Source organism: Galeopterus variegatus, unplaced genomic scaffold (genome assembly GCF_000696425.1).
Source record: "Galeopterus variegatus unplaced genomic scaffold, G_variegatus-3.0.2 Scaffold2421, whole genome shotgun sequence".
Classification (NCBI taxonomy): domain Eukaryota; kingdom Metazoa; phylum Chordata; class Mammalia; order Dermoptera; family Cynocephalidae; genus Galeopterus; species Galeopterus variegatus.
This window is the reverse complement of record NW_007728532.1, coordinates 243534-261132: the sequence shown is the minus strand read 5'-3', so window position 1 is coordinate 261132 and position 17599 is coordinate 243534. Positions and strand designations below refer to the sequence as shown.

General features: G+C 46.6%; 1 protein-coding gene across 1 annotated transcript in view; it reads right to left on the bottom strand.

Annotated features, from left to right (window-relative positions):
• Nucleotides 1–12300, bottom strand: part of LOC103597782 (sericin-1-like) — a 45955-nt gene extending 33655 nt beyond the window's left edge. The window contains exon 1 of the mRNA XM_008581643.1: nucleotides 12278–12300. Coding sequence (XP_008579865.1) covers nucleotides 12278–12300 — 23 coding nt within the window. The remainder of the gene's footprint in view (nucleotides 1–12277) is intronic.
• Between the last annotated feature and the right edge of the window lie 5299 nt (nucleotides 12301–17599).

The following is a 17599-nucleotide window of genomic DNA, read 5'->3' as shown; positions in this document are numbered from 1 at the left end:
TGCAATCAGGTGAGCATACTCCCTTCCTGGGACAGGGTGAACTTTGGGCTCTTTGGAAAGTCCGTTCCCCCTGGCAGCGGAAAGTCCTAATCTTCTGGCGACGGAAGGTCTTAAGCACCTGGTAATGGAAGGTCCTAAGTATCTGGTATTGTTTACCAAAAAGGTTGGGGGTTATCTCTACTTCCACACCTACAGTATAGAGAGTAATTTACTTTACTCAAAGTATACTGGTTTAAATGTTGATTTCATCTGAAAAATAACCTTCACAGAATAATGTCTGTCCTGTTATCTGGAAAGGGCCTCTGCACTCACCTTTTAGAGAATCAGTCGTCCTAGGATATTCACCTATGAAATGAAAATGTGGGCAATGACCCCAGCAGCACTTTCCCAGCTCACTGGGGGACACAAGCAGTGCTCTCTCCCCATGAGGAGAAGCTTCACAGGGGATCATGTGGCACCTTAGGCAGGGTCTGCATGGCCTGGACTACAGTCAAGCCCTCATCTGAGCAGGCCCTGCTCTGCAGTGTCCCTGAGGAGGCCCCGACACCAGCGTCTGATGGAAGGACAGACAATGCAGAGCCCAGGACAGATGCACAATGGTGCCCCTCCCCTGCCCAGCCTGGTCTCAGCGAAATCCTCACACAGCCTGGGTCCAGACAGCTCTAGGCTTGAAAATCAGGACTGCAGGGCATGGAAGGGTGGGCAGAGCTGCCCGAGACCTTGCAGAGAGGAGGGGAGCTCGGCAAGGTGAGGCCCAGGTCACTGTCCTGAGAGATCCTCCAGGGGATGGATGCTCTTGAGAGGCAGAGAGAAAGCAGCAGGAGAGATGGAGGTGTCTGAGTACAGATGAGGAAGGACTCTGCTTGGTGATGTTTCTCCACAAAGTGCAACCTGCTTTACAGACCGGTCCCACCTCAGGGTGGAGACAGAGGCTTCCGGACTTAGCTCCCCTGAAGCTCTTCTCTCAATGCACAGGCCAGGCCCCACCGGTTTCCTCTGGCCTTTCATAAAAACAATCCACAACGCCAAGGCTAGGCCTACACGCCCCTCGTGCACACCCTGCTTAGAAGTGAGTGTGGACTCTGCCCTCCCTGTCCCCTGACCCAGCCAAGGGGAGCAAGGCCAGGAGGACTCGCTGGCCACAGCTCCCCAGCCCACCTAGGACATAGCCACTCTGCATTGGCCGCTGGTCCTGTCAGGCAAGCTCCTGACCAACTCCTTTGGGGAGTATCAGAAAGAGCATTTCTGCTAAATTTAGCGCTTCAAGGGAGGACAGATAATTATCTGACATTTGTGGAGCAATCAATTTTCTGGGTCTGAAGTTTACAAACAAAATCTTTCTCTTTGTGAAGGCAGATTAGCACCAGAAACACCTTCTACATCACTGTCTGTGTAAATGGTTTGTCTCTGCAATCAATCTCTCTATTCTTTAAAACAGGATTAGGAGAATTTGCATAATTGTTTCTTGTCTCAGAAATCTCACAGGAATGTTGTCTTCAGATAACCAGCAATCTGGCTCCAGGCTGTGCCAGCAGAGGGAAAGTGACCGTGAAGGAAACATTTTCAGAGGTGGATTTGAGTGAGGGGCAGGGAGTGGTGGCTGGAGAACTAACTGCCTTTCTGCCACTTGAAGGGGCTAACACTCTTGACCTGGTTTCCCCCACAGCCCTCATCCTTGATTCCAGCCACACTAGACCCTCTACTGCCAAGCCTTGCCCACTCCCTCAGGCCTTCTGCCAGGTGGTGCTTCGTCAAACACTGATCTCCTTCCCCAACCCACTTGTTACTATTTGCAGAGACCTCAGCTACTTGCTCCACGTATTCTGACCAGGGAGAGGCTGTGCAGTGTGCTTGGTCCATCTTGCTGGAAATGGAACCTATCTGCAGGGTCAAAGGGGAAAGTTACGCTGTGTTACTCCTTTAGGAATGATCTGTTGGGTGTTTTTTTTTTTTTCTTTTTCCTTTTTGTTTTTTTTACTGACCAGTAACGGGATCGCAACCCTCGGTGTTGCGCCCGCACCGCGCTCAGCCAGTGAGCGGGAACTGGTCTGCACATGGGATCCGAACCCTCGGCGGGAGCGCCGCCGCGCTCTCAAGCAGCGCACTCTCCAGTGCGCCACCGGGCCGGCCCCTGTTGGGTGTTTCTAACCTGCTGAAAACCAGGATGAAGCAGAGGTTCCCAAGCAGGAAGAAGTCTTGCCCTGCCCTGCCCAGCCCTCATCCCTCCTCCCCAGCTTCCAACCCTTCCAGTCGCTTTGCCCTCATCTTAGAGTGCCGCGTGTGCTATTTTCACTTATTGCACCCCTCCCCACCCCTACACACAGGGTCCTTGCCTATTGTATACACCAAAGGAATATTCACTCCTCACTCTGTGAACTTGAAACAAAAAAGAAACTAAATGCACTTAGAAAAAGATTGGGCTTGAGAACACAGGCTCCAGCATGCTGTGCTGAGCCTGAGCCAGGCCAGCTCCCCTGTCCAGAGCACTATCATTCATTCTCTCCACCCCTCATTCATTCATTCATTCATTTGATAAGTGTGCCCCACATGCCAGGCCCTGTGCAAGGTGCTGGGTCCACAGAAGCACAAGCTGGCGGTGATAGTGATAACAGTGCTTAAGATATGCTGGGCATTATTCTAAGTCTAAGGGACTTTATGTCTAGGCACTCACTAACATATATATCTGCACCCATTCAGTCTCTAAAAGCTCACAGGGTGGGCACCGTTGGAGCTCCATCTGTCTGCTGAGGGTAAGTCACTTTCCCAAGGTCACACACTGACCTAAACAGCTGGGGTGTCTGCCCTTGTGGAGCTCATGTTCCACAGAGAAAACAGACAAAGAGCATGAGAAATAAAATCTGGATATGAGGAAAGTAAAACGGGAGATAAGAAGGTCAGGGGGTGACATCCCAGCCAGGAACTCAGTCATGGACGCCCACATCTGAGGTGCTGTGTGCAGGCACTGGGTGCACCTGAGGGATCAGCGGTGCAGCCCTACAGACATGAGCAGGGATGGGGAGTGGTCTGCAGTAGGAAACCAGCAAGGGCAGGCAGGGCCATAGGGGCCAGATTTTTGTCACAAGCCACCTCCTGCTGGGCTGCCTTGGCACACACTCCCCACACCCCCAAGTCTGAGAGCCTCCATGAAGCCAGGGCCACGTCCAGACACCCCAGAGAGAGCTATGCCCTATGCTCTGCTGTTTTAATTTAACGAGCTGCAATGTGAAATGGAACTCAGAGAAGCAGCCGTGTAATTTCATTAACTTTCTCTCATCTTCTCAGCTGGGCATCTGCAGTTAATGTGCATTTGAGGAAGGAGAAATAAAAAGACGTAAAGACCAAGTTAGAGACAGGGCATGGATGTGAGCCTCAGGCCTGTGGTCATGTTCGTCCAACGTGTGCTCCAACAGCTAGCTGTCTGTTGTCCCCAGGCCTCTTCTTAAGCACCATCTTGACTTGGAACACGAGTGAGTCCTGCTGTAAATAGGAGTGAAGGGCTCGCTGTGGCTCATGTGTGAACGTGGGTGTGATGGACCCCAGTAACCTCACGCCCAGCCTGCTTTGGGTCAGGGGCATGAAAGTCTCCTGTTGAGCCCTGACGCTACCACATTTTGGGTGGGACAAGTTTTGGAGCTAGGCAGAAGTTAACCATCTCAGGGGGAAAAGCCCACTCATGGAGGGGTTCAGGCTAGCAGCTGGATTTAAATGGAACTTCAAATAAAATTTGGAAAATTCATCCTATCTCACTCTGTGTTTGATAATGTGTGTCTGGAACCTTCTCTGTCCTCTCAGTGCCAGCTATAGCAACACAAGCACGGGTCCAGCCCCGCCCTTCACCCAGGGCTGTAGGCGCACCTGGGACGGTCAGAGGTGGGTGGGCACGTGTTGTCTCACAGGTGCGGACATAGAAGACACTGTACCCGCCCAGGCCACACCATCAACTGAGGGAAGATCTTGCAGCATTTGTGACCCACCCAGTTTTCCACCTCCCATCTCTTCTCCCTGTCAACCCTGAGCTCCCCCAGACCAGGAACTGCGTACCTCCTTCCTCTGTTCCTCTGCCCAGCTTCAAGCCCCTTCCATGGGCACAGGAGACACCGAGTGGGGCAGCAGCTGAGAAGGCATTGCCAGGGCCCAGCAGGGAGGACTGCAGCGTTGGCAGCACAACCTCCCCAGGCACATCCTCTTCAAGGGCCTCCCCTCAGACCCTCCCGCCTTCCCACCTCCAGGTCTTTTCTCCCCGTCATTCACAGCCTGCAGACACATCCTAAATGGTGGTGACATCTGCCCCTTGCTGGAAGCCCTCCATCAGCTCCTACTGTCCTTAGGAGGATGGACCTGGCACTCCCTGGGGAGGCACTCCAGAGCTCCCCAGCACCCGCAACCCCCAAATGTTTTTCTCTCAGGATCTCGTTAGACTTGTAAAAATTATGGAAAAACCCAGAGTATTGTTTATTTATTGACATTTACCATCTTAAAGATGAGAACTGAGAAAAATTTTAAATTGTAACTAATTAACTATTTAATAATAAATCTATGACATGCTAACATAAATGATACATTTTGTGAAAAATATATTTTCTTTAAAAACCTGGTGAGAAGAGTAGGAATATTTAGATTTGTGAACGTCTCTGTCGTCTGGTGTGAAGGAGGCAGCGGTTTCCCACGTGTGCTTCCATGTTCAGTCTGGTGACGTCACACGTCTGCCGAGTGACAAAGACACACGATGCTTCAACCTTGTGAGGAAAGCTGTTGTGACTTCAGGACCCCAGGAAGAAGCTTGGGCCCCCAGGGGTCTCGGGGCTGACTCAGGAACATCCGCTTGCAGGGGCTTCCTGCCTCCCCTCCTCGGGAATCCCCTCCCTGCCTTTCTCTCCTGAACCCTTTAGGACTCGGCCAGGGCCTGCTTCTTTCAGGACGTGTTCCCAGGACTTTCAGGCCGGGGGTGCCCTCCTCTGGGCGGATGTGATTTCTGGATCCCTCTCATCTGACCAAAAAGGAGGATTGCTCTTCCCTGCCCCTGGCACGTGGACAAAGCTGAGAGCCTTATTCTCGACAATGGAATGTGAGCATTTTGACTTCTGTATGTCATTTTAGATGTGACTATAACAGAATTTGCTCAATCTATTTTTGGTTCACATTTAGGTTGGTATCAACTTTTGCTATTTCAGACAGTTCTGCACTTAGTTCATGGTGCATGTGGAGGGTCTTCCTCTGAGCACATAAGCTGGAGTGACTAGGGCAGACCCTGGGAATGGGGCTGCTGGTCGAGGGAATGTGCGTCCTTAACTACACCAGGGAGGGGCACTGACAGCATAGGGCAGCTCTTTCCTATCCACAACCTCTTTAGCACTTGGTGTCACCAGACATTACATTTTGTCGTTATTGTTTTTAAAATGTGTGCATTTCTGCTAAGAAGATTGAGCATCTTGTTTTCTGGCAATTCATGTTGCTCGATCTATGAATTGTTTTTCTTATAGATCTGTTGGAGGATTATTTTTCCTTTTGCCATCCTCTGTGGGTGACCTCCAGCACTTATAGTGTTTTAAACTTAGTCTCCCTCACATTTTTTTTTTTTTTAGTTTGAATGTTGGAAATATCTGCAGGAGCCAATATTCCAAAAATATCCCGTGCATATGAGGTATAGAAGCATAAAAATATAGACTTAGTTTCAATTTTAAAATATGCTATTTCTTAATTCAGCGCTCAGCTAAGAGTGTGACATGAACCGAAAGCCTAATCCATCTGGATGCTATTTCAGCATTTGAGGGAAGGAAGATGTGGCCTCTTCCCTAATACAAAGAGCACCCCAGCATGCTGAGATACCTCTCTGGAAGCTGGATGGGAAATGCTGCTTGTTCATTCTGTATCTTGTGGCCACTAAAGAGGGCGGTAACACAGGGTAAGTTCAAGTTCAAGGCTAGAGGAAGGAGGTGGGGTCTGCTGGCAGACCGGTGGGGCATCTTGGTATATGTGTGTCAGCACGTGACATGCTTCAAGGAGGGGCCTCTGCAGGGGCTTCCCTGGTATCCACATTTCCTATATGGCCACAGAAAGAAATGAAGACAGAGTGTCCGAACTCTCATGGCCTCTCTGAAGGCCAGAGAGGCAGAACTGTCGTCCTGGGCACAGACTAATTAGCAGGGCCGAGAACAGCTCTAGACCCTCAGTCAACTCTTGGGGAGTGCAGCCCATTGGAAAACGCTGAGCCGCTGGGGATAAATGCCCTGTGTGAGGCCCTTGTGTCATGCACTGCTGTTAGATCTTGATGTGTGACCTGCTCAGTGAGGCCTAGCAGGACACCTGAGCCAGAGCGCTTGAGCTGTGGTCTGGACGGCTCCATCAGTCCAGAGGATGAAGCCATTCCCTGAGTGCTGTGGGGCTTCTCAGTGCACTGCAGTGGGCACTGGCCGGGGGTGGTACAGGTGCTCATGCCCTGCCAGAGGAATCTGCCTGGTCTCTGACAGTCACGCATCCCATAGCCCAGTGTTTACCAGAGCATGTTCCGTGAAAGGAGAGCTGGTGTCACAGACAAAAATCTTTAAGTACTCTCAATAGGAACCCTAGGTTGGCAATAGGCTTTGCAAATATCATAGTTTCTATTTTTTGTTGAATGGAAATTTTAGAATGCATTATTTGTATTAGTCCATTTTTGTCACTTGTAACAAAATACCTGAATCTGGGTGGTTTATAAAGAACATGAAATTTATTGCTTACAGTTTCTGAGTCTGGGAAGTCCAAAGTCTATCTGGTGGTGACCCAGGGGTCTCACATTGCAAGATGGTGGAAGCAGAGAGAGGGAAAAAACAGACTCTCCTCTTCTTTTGAAGCCCTCAGAACCACACCTCTGACCACCATTTTTAATCCATTCACTACTGCAGGGTCCTACAACCCAATCACCTCTTCAAGGCTCCACCTTTCAATTACCATAATAGGATTTCCCACCCTCTTAACAGTCACAGTGGGGGTAAGTTTCTAATACATAAAACTTGGGGGACACAATTCAAGCTTCAAGGAGATTTGGGGGGACATAATTCAATCCACTACATTATTATTATTTTTTTCTTTGGTGGCTGGATGGAACAGGGATTGAACCCCGGACCTTGGTGTTATCAGCACCATGCTCTGAACAACTGAGCTAACTGGCCAGCTCTTATTATTATTTTTAAATATTTATTATATAGATTTATTATTGTTATTAAGTTGTAAATTAGTTAATTTTATTAGTTTTTGGTTGTGTGATTTTTCTATGTAGTTTGTGAAACTAATGAAACGGTTCTATAAAATTTTTTCCTATATTTTCATCTAAAAGTTTTAAAGTACTGCTAGATTTATAAAGTTTCTTGTTCCATCTGGAAACGATCTTTGTGTATGGCTCGACATAGGGATCTAAAGATATCTTTTATTCATAATGAAGAGCCAATTGCCTAAACAACATTTATTTATTTTCTAATAGACTAAGTTTTGATATATTGGAGGGTCTTCTTTGGTGGTCTGTGTTCTTTTCCATTGGTCTATTTGACTCTCCTACAAAGACACCATGTGGTTTTAATTAACAACAGATTTATAATAAGTGTTTATGTCTGGTATGACATGTCCTGTACTTTATTTTTCTCCTTTAAAATTATCTTGATTATTCTTGTCCCATATAGTTTTCGGAGTCAGCCAGCCAAATTTTAAAAAGCCATCAGATAAACAAAGGTGCATGTTCACGTCTCCCCTTAGGCACATGTGCTTGACAGGAATCTCATTGAATGTATGGCTTCATTTGGGGAGGCTCGACCGCTTTACCATGCAAGTCCCACCATACCCCTCCATTGTTATAGATCTTTAAAAAATATTCTTCACTCAAACTTTTATTTTTTCATAAAGTTATTATACTTTTCTTGATTTATCCCTACGGAATTTAGAGTTTTATTGGTGTGTGGCAGGTGGGAGGGGGACTCTGGTTGTGTGTGTGGCTGGCGAGAGGACAGAATCAGGAACTCTGTGTGTGTCAGTCAAATGTTGGAGTGACAGTCACCTGGGGTAACCGCCTCAGAGGAAAGCCATCCCAGGGGCACTGACATGAGCTCTGTGCCATTGGGCAGGTCCCTGAACCTTCTGAGCCTCGGTGTTCTCTGGACGTGAAGATCAGTGGTCCCTGTGGCCCACTAGCACGTCCACTAAAATGTTCTGTGGCCAGAATATGCTATTTATTTGGGGAATAAAGAGAGAGAAATATGCTCTGTGCATATTTTATACAGAAGACAATAGCAATAATGCTTCAATTAGTGTGTTGGAGACGCCAGGTTGATTGTAAATGAATTGGAGCTGGGATCTGAGCTTTGCATCATAATTGCACTAAGTCTTCTGAATAGAAATTACTTAATCAAAGTTGTGATTTAGAGAGAAGAGATCGCTAATGTTTTTTGGAATGGAGACGGTTGTTTTATCACCTCTTCATACTCTCTGTTACAAAAGCATGCCAGGTGACCCATCAAGTCAGAAGGCTGCAGGAACTTGCTTCACTGGTGTAGAGGAATGTAACTCTAAAGCTGCCATCTCTGTGCTAAAGGGAAGGGACAATACTGAAAGGACTGCTTGGCTTTGACCAGCATCGCTGACCCTGATGGCTTCAGTGGTGGTGGACGCAGTGAGCCAGGCTGTGTTATCACATTGCGCACACGGTGGTGATAGTGGGTTTCTGCCTCACAGAACTGTCTGGGGTCCCAGTACCAAACGGGGACATGAGGGATCCTCATCCTTCTGGAAGGATCCTCTGGGAGTTCTTCTGCTCTGTTCCGGCCACTTTCCAGACAATGTCCTGGGTTATTGAAGGGTATTGTTGGGTCAGAATCAGTGAATCATCCACTGCCCCTTCGGGTCTTAATCCATTTCCACCAAGTGTCAGAGATGGGAAGGGCCTCACTGTACAGATGGGGAAACTGAGGCCTCGAGAGCAGAAAGGCCAGACCAAGGCCCACGAAGAGTTAGTGACGAGGTAGGACCAGAGCTAGGCCTCTCTCTCTGGCCTCTGGTGCCCTTCGTGAGCCCTACTCAGATCTATCCTCTGCACCCTGCTTTAGGGGTCTGGGGTGGGAGCTACTCCCCCTGCAGCTAGATCTGACTCTGTGGGTGTGACAGCAGGGTGTGTGTGATAGAGAACCTCATTTCCAGCCTGTGGTCCACTCCGAACAAGTGTCCCCCAGCCCTGTGTGCAGGGCCAGTGCTGACTGCTATCCCATGGAACCTGGCAAGCTGGCTGTCCTCAGTGACCAGAGGCTATGGCGCAGCCTCTCACCCTCACCGTCTCTTAGGCACTGTCCAGCCCCAAGGAAGGGGAGGGGCTCCCTCTTGCTGTGTATCCACCCTCTCCCCTTCCAGAAATGACCCTGGGCCAGAGGGCAAGGCCTAGATGGCCTGAGGAGACCAGTCCCCTGGGACCTGGCCAAGGGAGCCAGCACCCTGCCTGGTGGGCCGTTGCTCAGGACAAATCCCAACGGGAAGACTGGTTCCTGCAGAGGTAGATGGTGAGTGAGTCTGGCAGGTGTGTGTGTGTGTGTGTGTGTGGTGGGGGGTGTTAGTGAACACACAAACCACCTTCCCAGCTTCTGGACTTACAGAACATTTGGCTACTGTGAGAAACTTGATCCGATTGTGAGAAGTATTGGAAATCATCATGTAAATTGTGAGATATGTCCAAGTTCTGTGACTAATTACCACTCATTCATCAACAAGATGAAAAGAAAAGTGCAATGTTAGAGCTCGGTTCTATCATCCGGCAGTGAAATGTACTCCACTGTCTCCACCTGCCTGGGCCGTGCTGTCCCTGAGCAAAGGTCTTTACTGATATTTGTGCTGCTACAAAGCTGTGCGCAGCTGCTGTTTAGCAGAATCCATCCCTCCTTTTTCCCATCCCTCCTCTCCCTCTTCTTTATCCCCTCCCTCCCTTCCTTCCTATATTGACTTTTTTAAAAAAATAGAATTGACACAGGCTTACTATGCAAAATTCAAACAAAAGGACATAGAAATTGTAAACCATCCAATTATCCACAATACTGAAATAAGCCATCATCAGCATTACGTGAATCTTCTACCTCTGTATAAACAGAGGTGGAAGAATAGAAAGTTGGCAGATAGAATGGTATACTTATTTGGAAAAGTAAAGATTGATATAGCAATAGCCAGCTGGCTAGTGAGACAAATACATTTGTAGAAAAATGCTGTGGTTAATGCTCAATGACCATCTTAAAAAATGCTGCATATAATATGATGCATGCTACTTTTTGGTTAAACATAATCTTCATTTCCCTTGGGCCTCACAGAAGAAAAAGAAAGCAAAGTGTTCTTCTGCACTGGATGTGACTATGGGGCTCTGAGGCAAGCCTGGCCTCCCCCCACCTGCTGTACGGCTTTTCTCCTGCTCCAGATGCCTGAACCAGCAAGTGCCTTTTCCTCTGTGAAGCTGGGGTAACAAGGGCCCCCTTTCCATTTCCCAGGAAAATGTGTGCTTTTTCCATCTGAAGACCCAGCTCTTTCATTTCAATGATGTTCTCAGTGCATCAACTCTGGGAAAAGCTCTCCATTTCATCTGCTGGGTTCGCTGCACCCAGTTGGTGAGGTCCTGCTGCTAATCATCTTCTCTGTAATTGCTTTGATTTGTTTGGTTTTACCTTTTATCAGTCTTACTGTGATTTTCCCAAACTTTTTCTCCATATTAATAATTTGACTTCCAGCCATGTCTATAGTGTTCTAAATTGATTTACTAGTTGTGTGGTAGTTCTGTATCGATTCTCAGTGAGTCATCGCCATTGTATCTCATTCTGTGATTTCATCAGGAGGTCTCTACTTATCTGTCCTCCCCTCAGAGTTACACTTTCAGGATGAATCATTTCTTCTTTGTACTTTTCTGATGCTGAGGACTTTGGGAATGTGGGTTGGGGTTTGGGGAAGGGCCTTGCTCACCTGTGAGCAGCTTTCTTTGGAAGAATCAGGCTCTGTCCACCTCTTGAAGAATAAGTGTGCTGTTTTGCCATGATGCATCTAGGAGTGGGTGTATCTTTTTTCTCATGCTTGGCACTATGGACACTAAGTCTTCATTCTGTAAAATTCTTGGGCATTAACTCTTTAAATATTGCCTCACCACCTTCCCCTCTGTAGAGCTAGGGCTGGGTTTGGAGCTCACAGACCCCTCAAGCCCATTGTCCAGATTGGGTCACAAACCTTCACACGCAGGTCTATGAGCTAGGTAACTGGGAAAAAAGGTCCTTGGAGCCTTGGCTGAAGAAATAGTAAGCTTTATTCAGCACACACATGTCTGAGAGCTAGGCACCCCAAAAAGAAACTCAAAAACTCAACCGGTACCGGCAAAGTCCAAAGAAAAACCGAGCAGCTGCCAGCAAAGTGAACATGTTCTATTTTTAGACACAAGCTCTCTGCCAACCAGCAGTTCAGGCTGCTGTTCCACAAACTCTGAAGAACACATAGTAGCAACAAACTAAAAAGATACATTGGCACACATGTACACTAACTCCACCCACACACAACTTGTTTACAAGGAATGTGCTGCACCACACCCAACCAGACCTGAGGCAAGAGGGCCTGACTAAACTATTCTATTTTTCCCACAATCCACCCCTTCAGGGTCCCTTGCCATACAATCTACATGTTCAAACTCTTCCACGATGTTCCCTTAGTGAGAATAAATGACCTATAACATTTACATAACCTATTGTCTGTTCAATATGCCTTAAGGCTTGTAGTAGTTCTGTCCTTTAGCCGCACATGTCCAGTTGGTAGTCATCATTGGTGTGATTTTCCATGGGAATCCTGCAGTCATACTGATGGGAAGTTCAATGCATATTCGGTAGGCCGACACACTGATCACACAACTCTGGTGCAGTTCCTGCAACCAGAACACTATGGGCGAAAAGACAGAAGGATTATTGGTACCAATAGTGGGAATTCTCACCCCTCTGGTAAGATACATGCCAGTTTGCCATCCTGAGAAAGGATGGTTGCAGGAATAGGTATCTTACCTGGTTTGGGGCCCCACAAGGCCATACAAACAGAAAACCAGTAACTCTCTGACTTTGGCAGTGGTCCCAGAAGATCCACCTGCCACTGTGTCAGGGGCACTCTCACATGAGTTATCTGCCCATCAGGGGCATTTTTTCTTGGGTTTATGCAGCACCCGGTGAGCCATCGACCACCCAGTCTTGCAGCCAGCATGCTGCATTCTCCAATGTAGCCACCCAGCTACATCAGCTGCTGGAGCTCTCTCCAGCCATCTCACCTTATCCAGCGCATCAGCTTCATCATTGCCAATTCAACATGAGGCCTCTGGTCCTCGCCTGCCCCCAAAAGATGAGTATCTTGGCCTGTTCCCTATTCTAAATGGAACATTTCATCTGCCTCCTCAGGAGCAACCAAAAAATCTTTTAAATCCACTGAGCATACCTTGCTACCTGTTTCCAGACGTTTGGTGAAATGCTGTTCAGTGCACAATTGCTGCCACAAGGCAGACAGGACTGCATTTGGCTGCCAGTCAATTTTCTTGCTATCAACCCCTGCTGCAAGTCAAGCCACATCTGCTTACGGATAGTCTTGCTTGGTCGCTTTGGGATAAAATCCTGAGCTTTTCTTAGGGGTTTGGTCTTAGCCACCTTTTGGACCCCTTTTGCTTGTCTGCTATCCTCTACTTCGCCCAGGCTGGCTGTCATGGTTGTTACCTCATGTATAGGATGACCCATGTATGGGGCCAGTATAGCCATCAGCAACCCAAAGAATGTTGACAGGGCATTTTGCAGCACTATGTCTCTCATGCTGTCTGTAAAATTTTCTTCGTCTGGGCCACAGTGTTCACATTAAACAGGAACTGCTGCATCCCCTGCTCTGGAATTATTTGAGTCAACTCAGCATATGTTTGCCATTTATTAACAATCTTGGGCAGTTCTCCAGCATTCACCCACATGGTTCGGGCAGCTGCATTCACACACTCCGTTAAGGAGTGATTACCTGGTCCTGGTGCATATCTATGGCTATTCTGTAGCCTCTGCCTCAGGGATGGGTGCACGGTGATGGAGGCCAATTTTTCCATCTCCTCACCAGAGCACATCACACTATCCACCTCTAGGTCCCATAACTGCAACAGCCAAGCAGCCAGGGGCTCCCCCTATTTCTGCCAAAACTCTTCTCAAGTCCACTAATTCAACCTGGGTATACAAGACATAGATGGTGAATTGGGTCACCTGTGAATTGCCCACTGGTTGTCCACCTGGTCCCACAGGCTGCTCGCATTTCACTTTTTGATGCACAACAAGTCATGCCTGGAGACACACGGTCTCCCCCAACTCACCACTGGGTTCATCATCTTCCATGATGTGAGAGGCAGGAGTGGCCAGTCTCTGCATGTCATCCTTCAGGACATTGATCCATGTTCCCAACAACTCTGATTTCTGCTGCAAATCTTGATCAGCACTGGATTTGTCATCTTCCCTGGTGTGAGAAGCAGGAATGGCCAGTCACTTCATGTCATCCTCCAGGACAATTATCTGTGCTTCCAACAACTCTGCTTTCTTCTTCAAAACCTGATCAGTTTGCAGCATAGTGATCAGTAGCCAGACTCCGGTCAGCAGAAAAGTGGCCACTGGGCACCACAAGCCCAAGGACAGCCACACCTCCTCTCCCTCCTAAGGGGCTCTCTGCTGTAGTGCCTGGTCTATGCTGCCTTGCAGTACAGTGAGCAGCAACCAGATTCCGGGTCAGCAGGAAAGTGGCTACAGGGCACAACATATTCAAAAGTAGCCACATTTCCTCCTTCTTGCAAGAGCTTTTGGCTCCTGTACCTGCTCAGAATCCTGCTCTAACTATGCCAATTGTAGAGCTTGGGCTCGGTTTGGAGCTCACAGACCCCTCAAGCCCAGTTTTCAGACTGGGTTGCAAACCCTTCACATGCAGGTCTATGAGCTAGGTAGCAGGAAAAAAAGGTCCTTGGAGCCTTGGTTGAAGAAATAGTAAGCTTTATTTAGTACACACACATCTAAGAGCTAGGCAGTTCAAAAAGAAACTCAAAAACTCAACTGCTACCGGCAAAGTCCAAAGAAAAACTGAGCAGCTGCCAGCAAAGTAAACATGTTCTGTTTTTACATGCAAGCTCTCTGTGGACCAGCAGTTCAGTCTGTGCTCCACAAACTCTGAAGAATGCACAATAGCAACAAACTAAAAAGATACATTGGCATGCATGTGCACTAACTCCACCCACACACAACGTGTTTACAAAGAATGTGCTGAACCACCTCCAACTGGACCTGAGGAGAAGGGGCCTGACTAAACTATTCTACTTTCTGCACACCCTCTATCCTTCTATCTTTTTATCCAACAACTGTGATCAACTTATTTTGGAGCCTAATGTCATATATACTGTATTTCAAGATATAGAAAAATGTAGGGAATAATATAAAGCACATTTATGCTCCCATCTTCCATTTAAATGTATATTAATATTTTTAAAGTTTGGTGCAAATTTTTTTTTTTTGTCCTTTTCGAGACCAGCCGCACCGCGCTCAGCCAGTGAGTGCTGTCAGTGCACCAGTCATCCCTATATAGGATCTGAACCCACGGCAGGAGTGCTGCTGTGCTCCCAGCGCCACACTCTCCCGAGTGTGCCACGGGCTCGGCCCTTGTTGCAAATTTTTACAGAGAAACACATTTTTTTTTTCCTTTTTGTCTTTTTTACTGACCGGCAATGGGATCGCAACCCTCAGTGTTGTGCCCACACCGCGCTCAGCCAGTGAGCGGGAACTGGTCTCCACGTGGGATCCGAACCCTCGGCGGGAGCGCTGCCGCGCTCCCAAGTGGCGCACTCTCCAGTGCGCCACCAGGCCGGCCCAGAGAAACACATTTTTACTATTACAGCAGAAGACCCTGGTGCATCCCCATGCCACTGTCCTGAATTAGTGTTTATTATTTCCAGGCATTTAATTATTATTCTTATACAATAATTCATATATAAAAAATGTATAGAAAATAACATAATGACACAAACAGCCATGTGCCCATATCCCTGCTTAATTAATGACATAGGGAAATACTAGTGCAGCCCTGGGCACCGCATTGCTCCACCTTCTGTTCCTGGCTCACCACCATTCTTACTTTGGTGTCTATCATTCCTATGAATGTCATATTATTACTATATATATTGTATCCCTAAACTGCAGTAGTTTGGTTTACTATGCCTTTAAACTTTATATAAATAGCAGTGTACTGTGTGTATTTTTCTGAAATATGCATTTTTTATGTAGCTAAATATAATTCTAGTGTATTCATTTTAATTTCAGTATTGTATTTATTGACCCATTTTTCTGTTGATGTGCATTTAGGTGATACTCCAATTTGTAAAATGTTTATTTCTCCAGTTTCCCATGTGAGGGTTTCTCTGTGGTACATACCTAGGAGTGAAATTGGTGGGTTGAAGTACATTTTACTAAGTGATGTCATATTGTTCTCCAGGGTGATTATACATTTAGTCTTTTTTTTTTTTTTTTTGTCTTTTTGTCTTTTTTACTGACCGGTAAGGGGATCGCAACCCTTGGTGTTGTGCCCGCACCGCACTCAGCCAGTGAGCGGGAACCGGTCTCCACATGGGATCCGAACCCTCAGCGGGAGCGCCGCCGCGCTCTCAAGCGGCGCACTCTCCAGTGCACCACCGGGCCGGCCCTACATTTAGTCTTAAAGTACCATTAGGGGGCCGGCCCGGTGGCGCACTGCTACAGTGCGCCACTTGGGAGTGCAGCGGCGCTCCCGCCGAGGGTTTGGATCCCACATACAGACCGGCTGCTCACTGGCTGAGCGAGGTGCGGGTGCAACACCGAGGGTTGCGATCCCGTTGCCGGTCCCGGTCCGATACGGGCACGACACTGAGGGTTGCGATCCGTTGCCGGTCACGAAAAAAGACAAAAAGGTAAAAAGAAAAAAAAGTACCATTAGGACCTCATTGAATGGTACACTTCAAATGGGATAGCTTATTGTGCATACACTATAATTCAATAAAGTTCATCAAATTAAAAAAATAGCAATGAGTAACACTGTTTTTCTGTATCCTCATCAATATTTGGTAGGATTGGACCTATTATTTTTACACACAAGCTCTCTGTGGACCAGCAGTTTTTTCTTTGCTTAAAGGGAAATTTATTTAATGTAAATGTGTACATTAATAAAAAAGAAAGATCTCAAATCAACAATCACCTTTGCACATTAAGAATCTAGAAAATGAAGAGCAAAATAAGCCATGACCTAGCAAAGGAAGTATTTACTTTAATAAAAGTTAGAACATAGATAAAAGAAATAGAAAATAGAAAATAAAATAGAGAAAATCAATGAAACCAAAAGTTGGTACTTTGATGAGATTCACAAAATTGACAAACTTTTACCTAGATGGACTAAGAAAAGAGAGAGAAGACTCCAATAACTAAAATCAGAAATGAAAAGAGGGGTCATTACAACCAAATTTACAGAAATCAAAAGGGACATAAGAGAATACTATGAATAATTGTTGGTCAACAAATTAGATCATCTAGATGAAATGAATAAATTCCTAGAAACACACGACCTATGAAGACTAAATTATGAAAATGCCAGAAAGTTTGAACAGAACTACAGCTAGTAAGATAAGTGATTATCATTTTTCAGATTCCTGATGCAGGACTCCCTTGAGGATTTCTTGTAGGACTGGTCATGTGGTGCTGAACTCCCACAGTTTTTGTTTGTCTGGAAAATACACTATATCTCCCTCATTTCTGAAGGATAGCCTTGCTGGGTATAGTATTCTTGGCTGGCATTTTTTTTCTCTTAGTATTTTGAATATATCACCCCATTTTCTTCTTATCCTTAGAGTTTCTCTTGGGAAGTCTGCTATTAGTCTGATAGGGGTTCTCTTATAAGTTACTTGATGCTTTTCTCTTGCTTCCTTTAAGATTCTTTCTGTCTTGGAGCTTCACCAATTTGATTATAATGTTTCTTGGAGAGGATCTTTTTGGGTGGAATCTTTTTGGTGATCTTTGGGCCTCCTGGATCTGAATGTCTGTGTCTCTCCCTAAACATGGGAAATTTTCCATTATTATTTCATTGAATAGGTTTTCCATACCTTTTCCTTTCTCCTCCGCTCTGGAACATCCATGATTTAAATGTTTGTGTGCTTAAGGTTGTCTGCTCTCTCTGTTAGATTTTCTTCATTTTTTAAGATTCTTTTTTGCTTTTTTTTTGTCCATCTGGGTTATTTTGAAAGGCTATTTTCTTTCTTTCTTTTTTTTTTTTCCTTTTTGTCTTTTTTACTGACCGATAACAGGATCGCAACCCTCGGTGTCACGCCTGTACCGGGGACCGGCAACAGGATCGCAAACCTTGGTGTTGCGCCCGCACCGCGCTCAGCCAGTGAGCGGGAACCAGTCTCCACATGGGATCCGAACTCTCCAGTGCGCCACTGGGCCGGCCCTGAAAGGCTATTTTCAAGACCAGAAATTCTTTCCTCTGCCTGTCCTAGCCTGCAGCTTAAGCTATCAGTTGTGTTTTATATTTTGTTGAGTGAATCTTTAAGTTCCATGAGTTCTGCTACATTCTT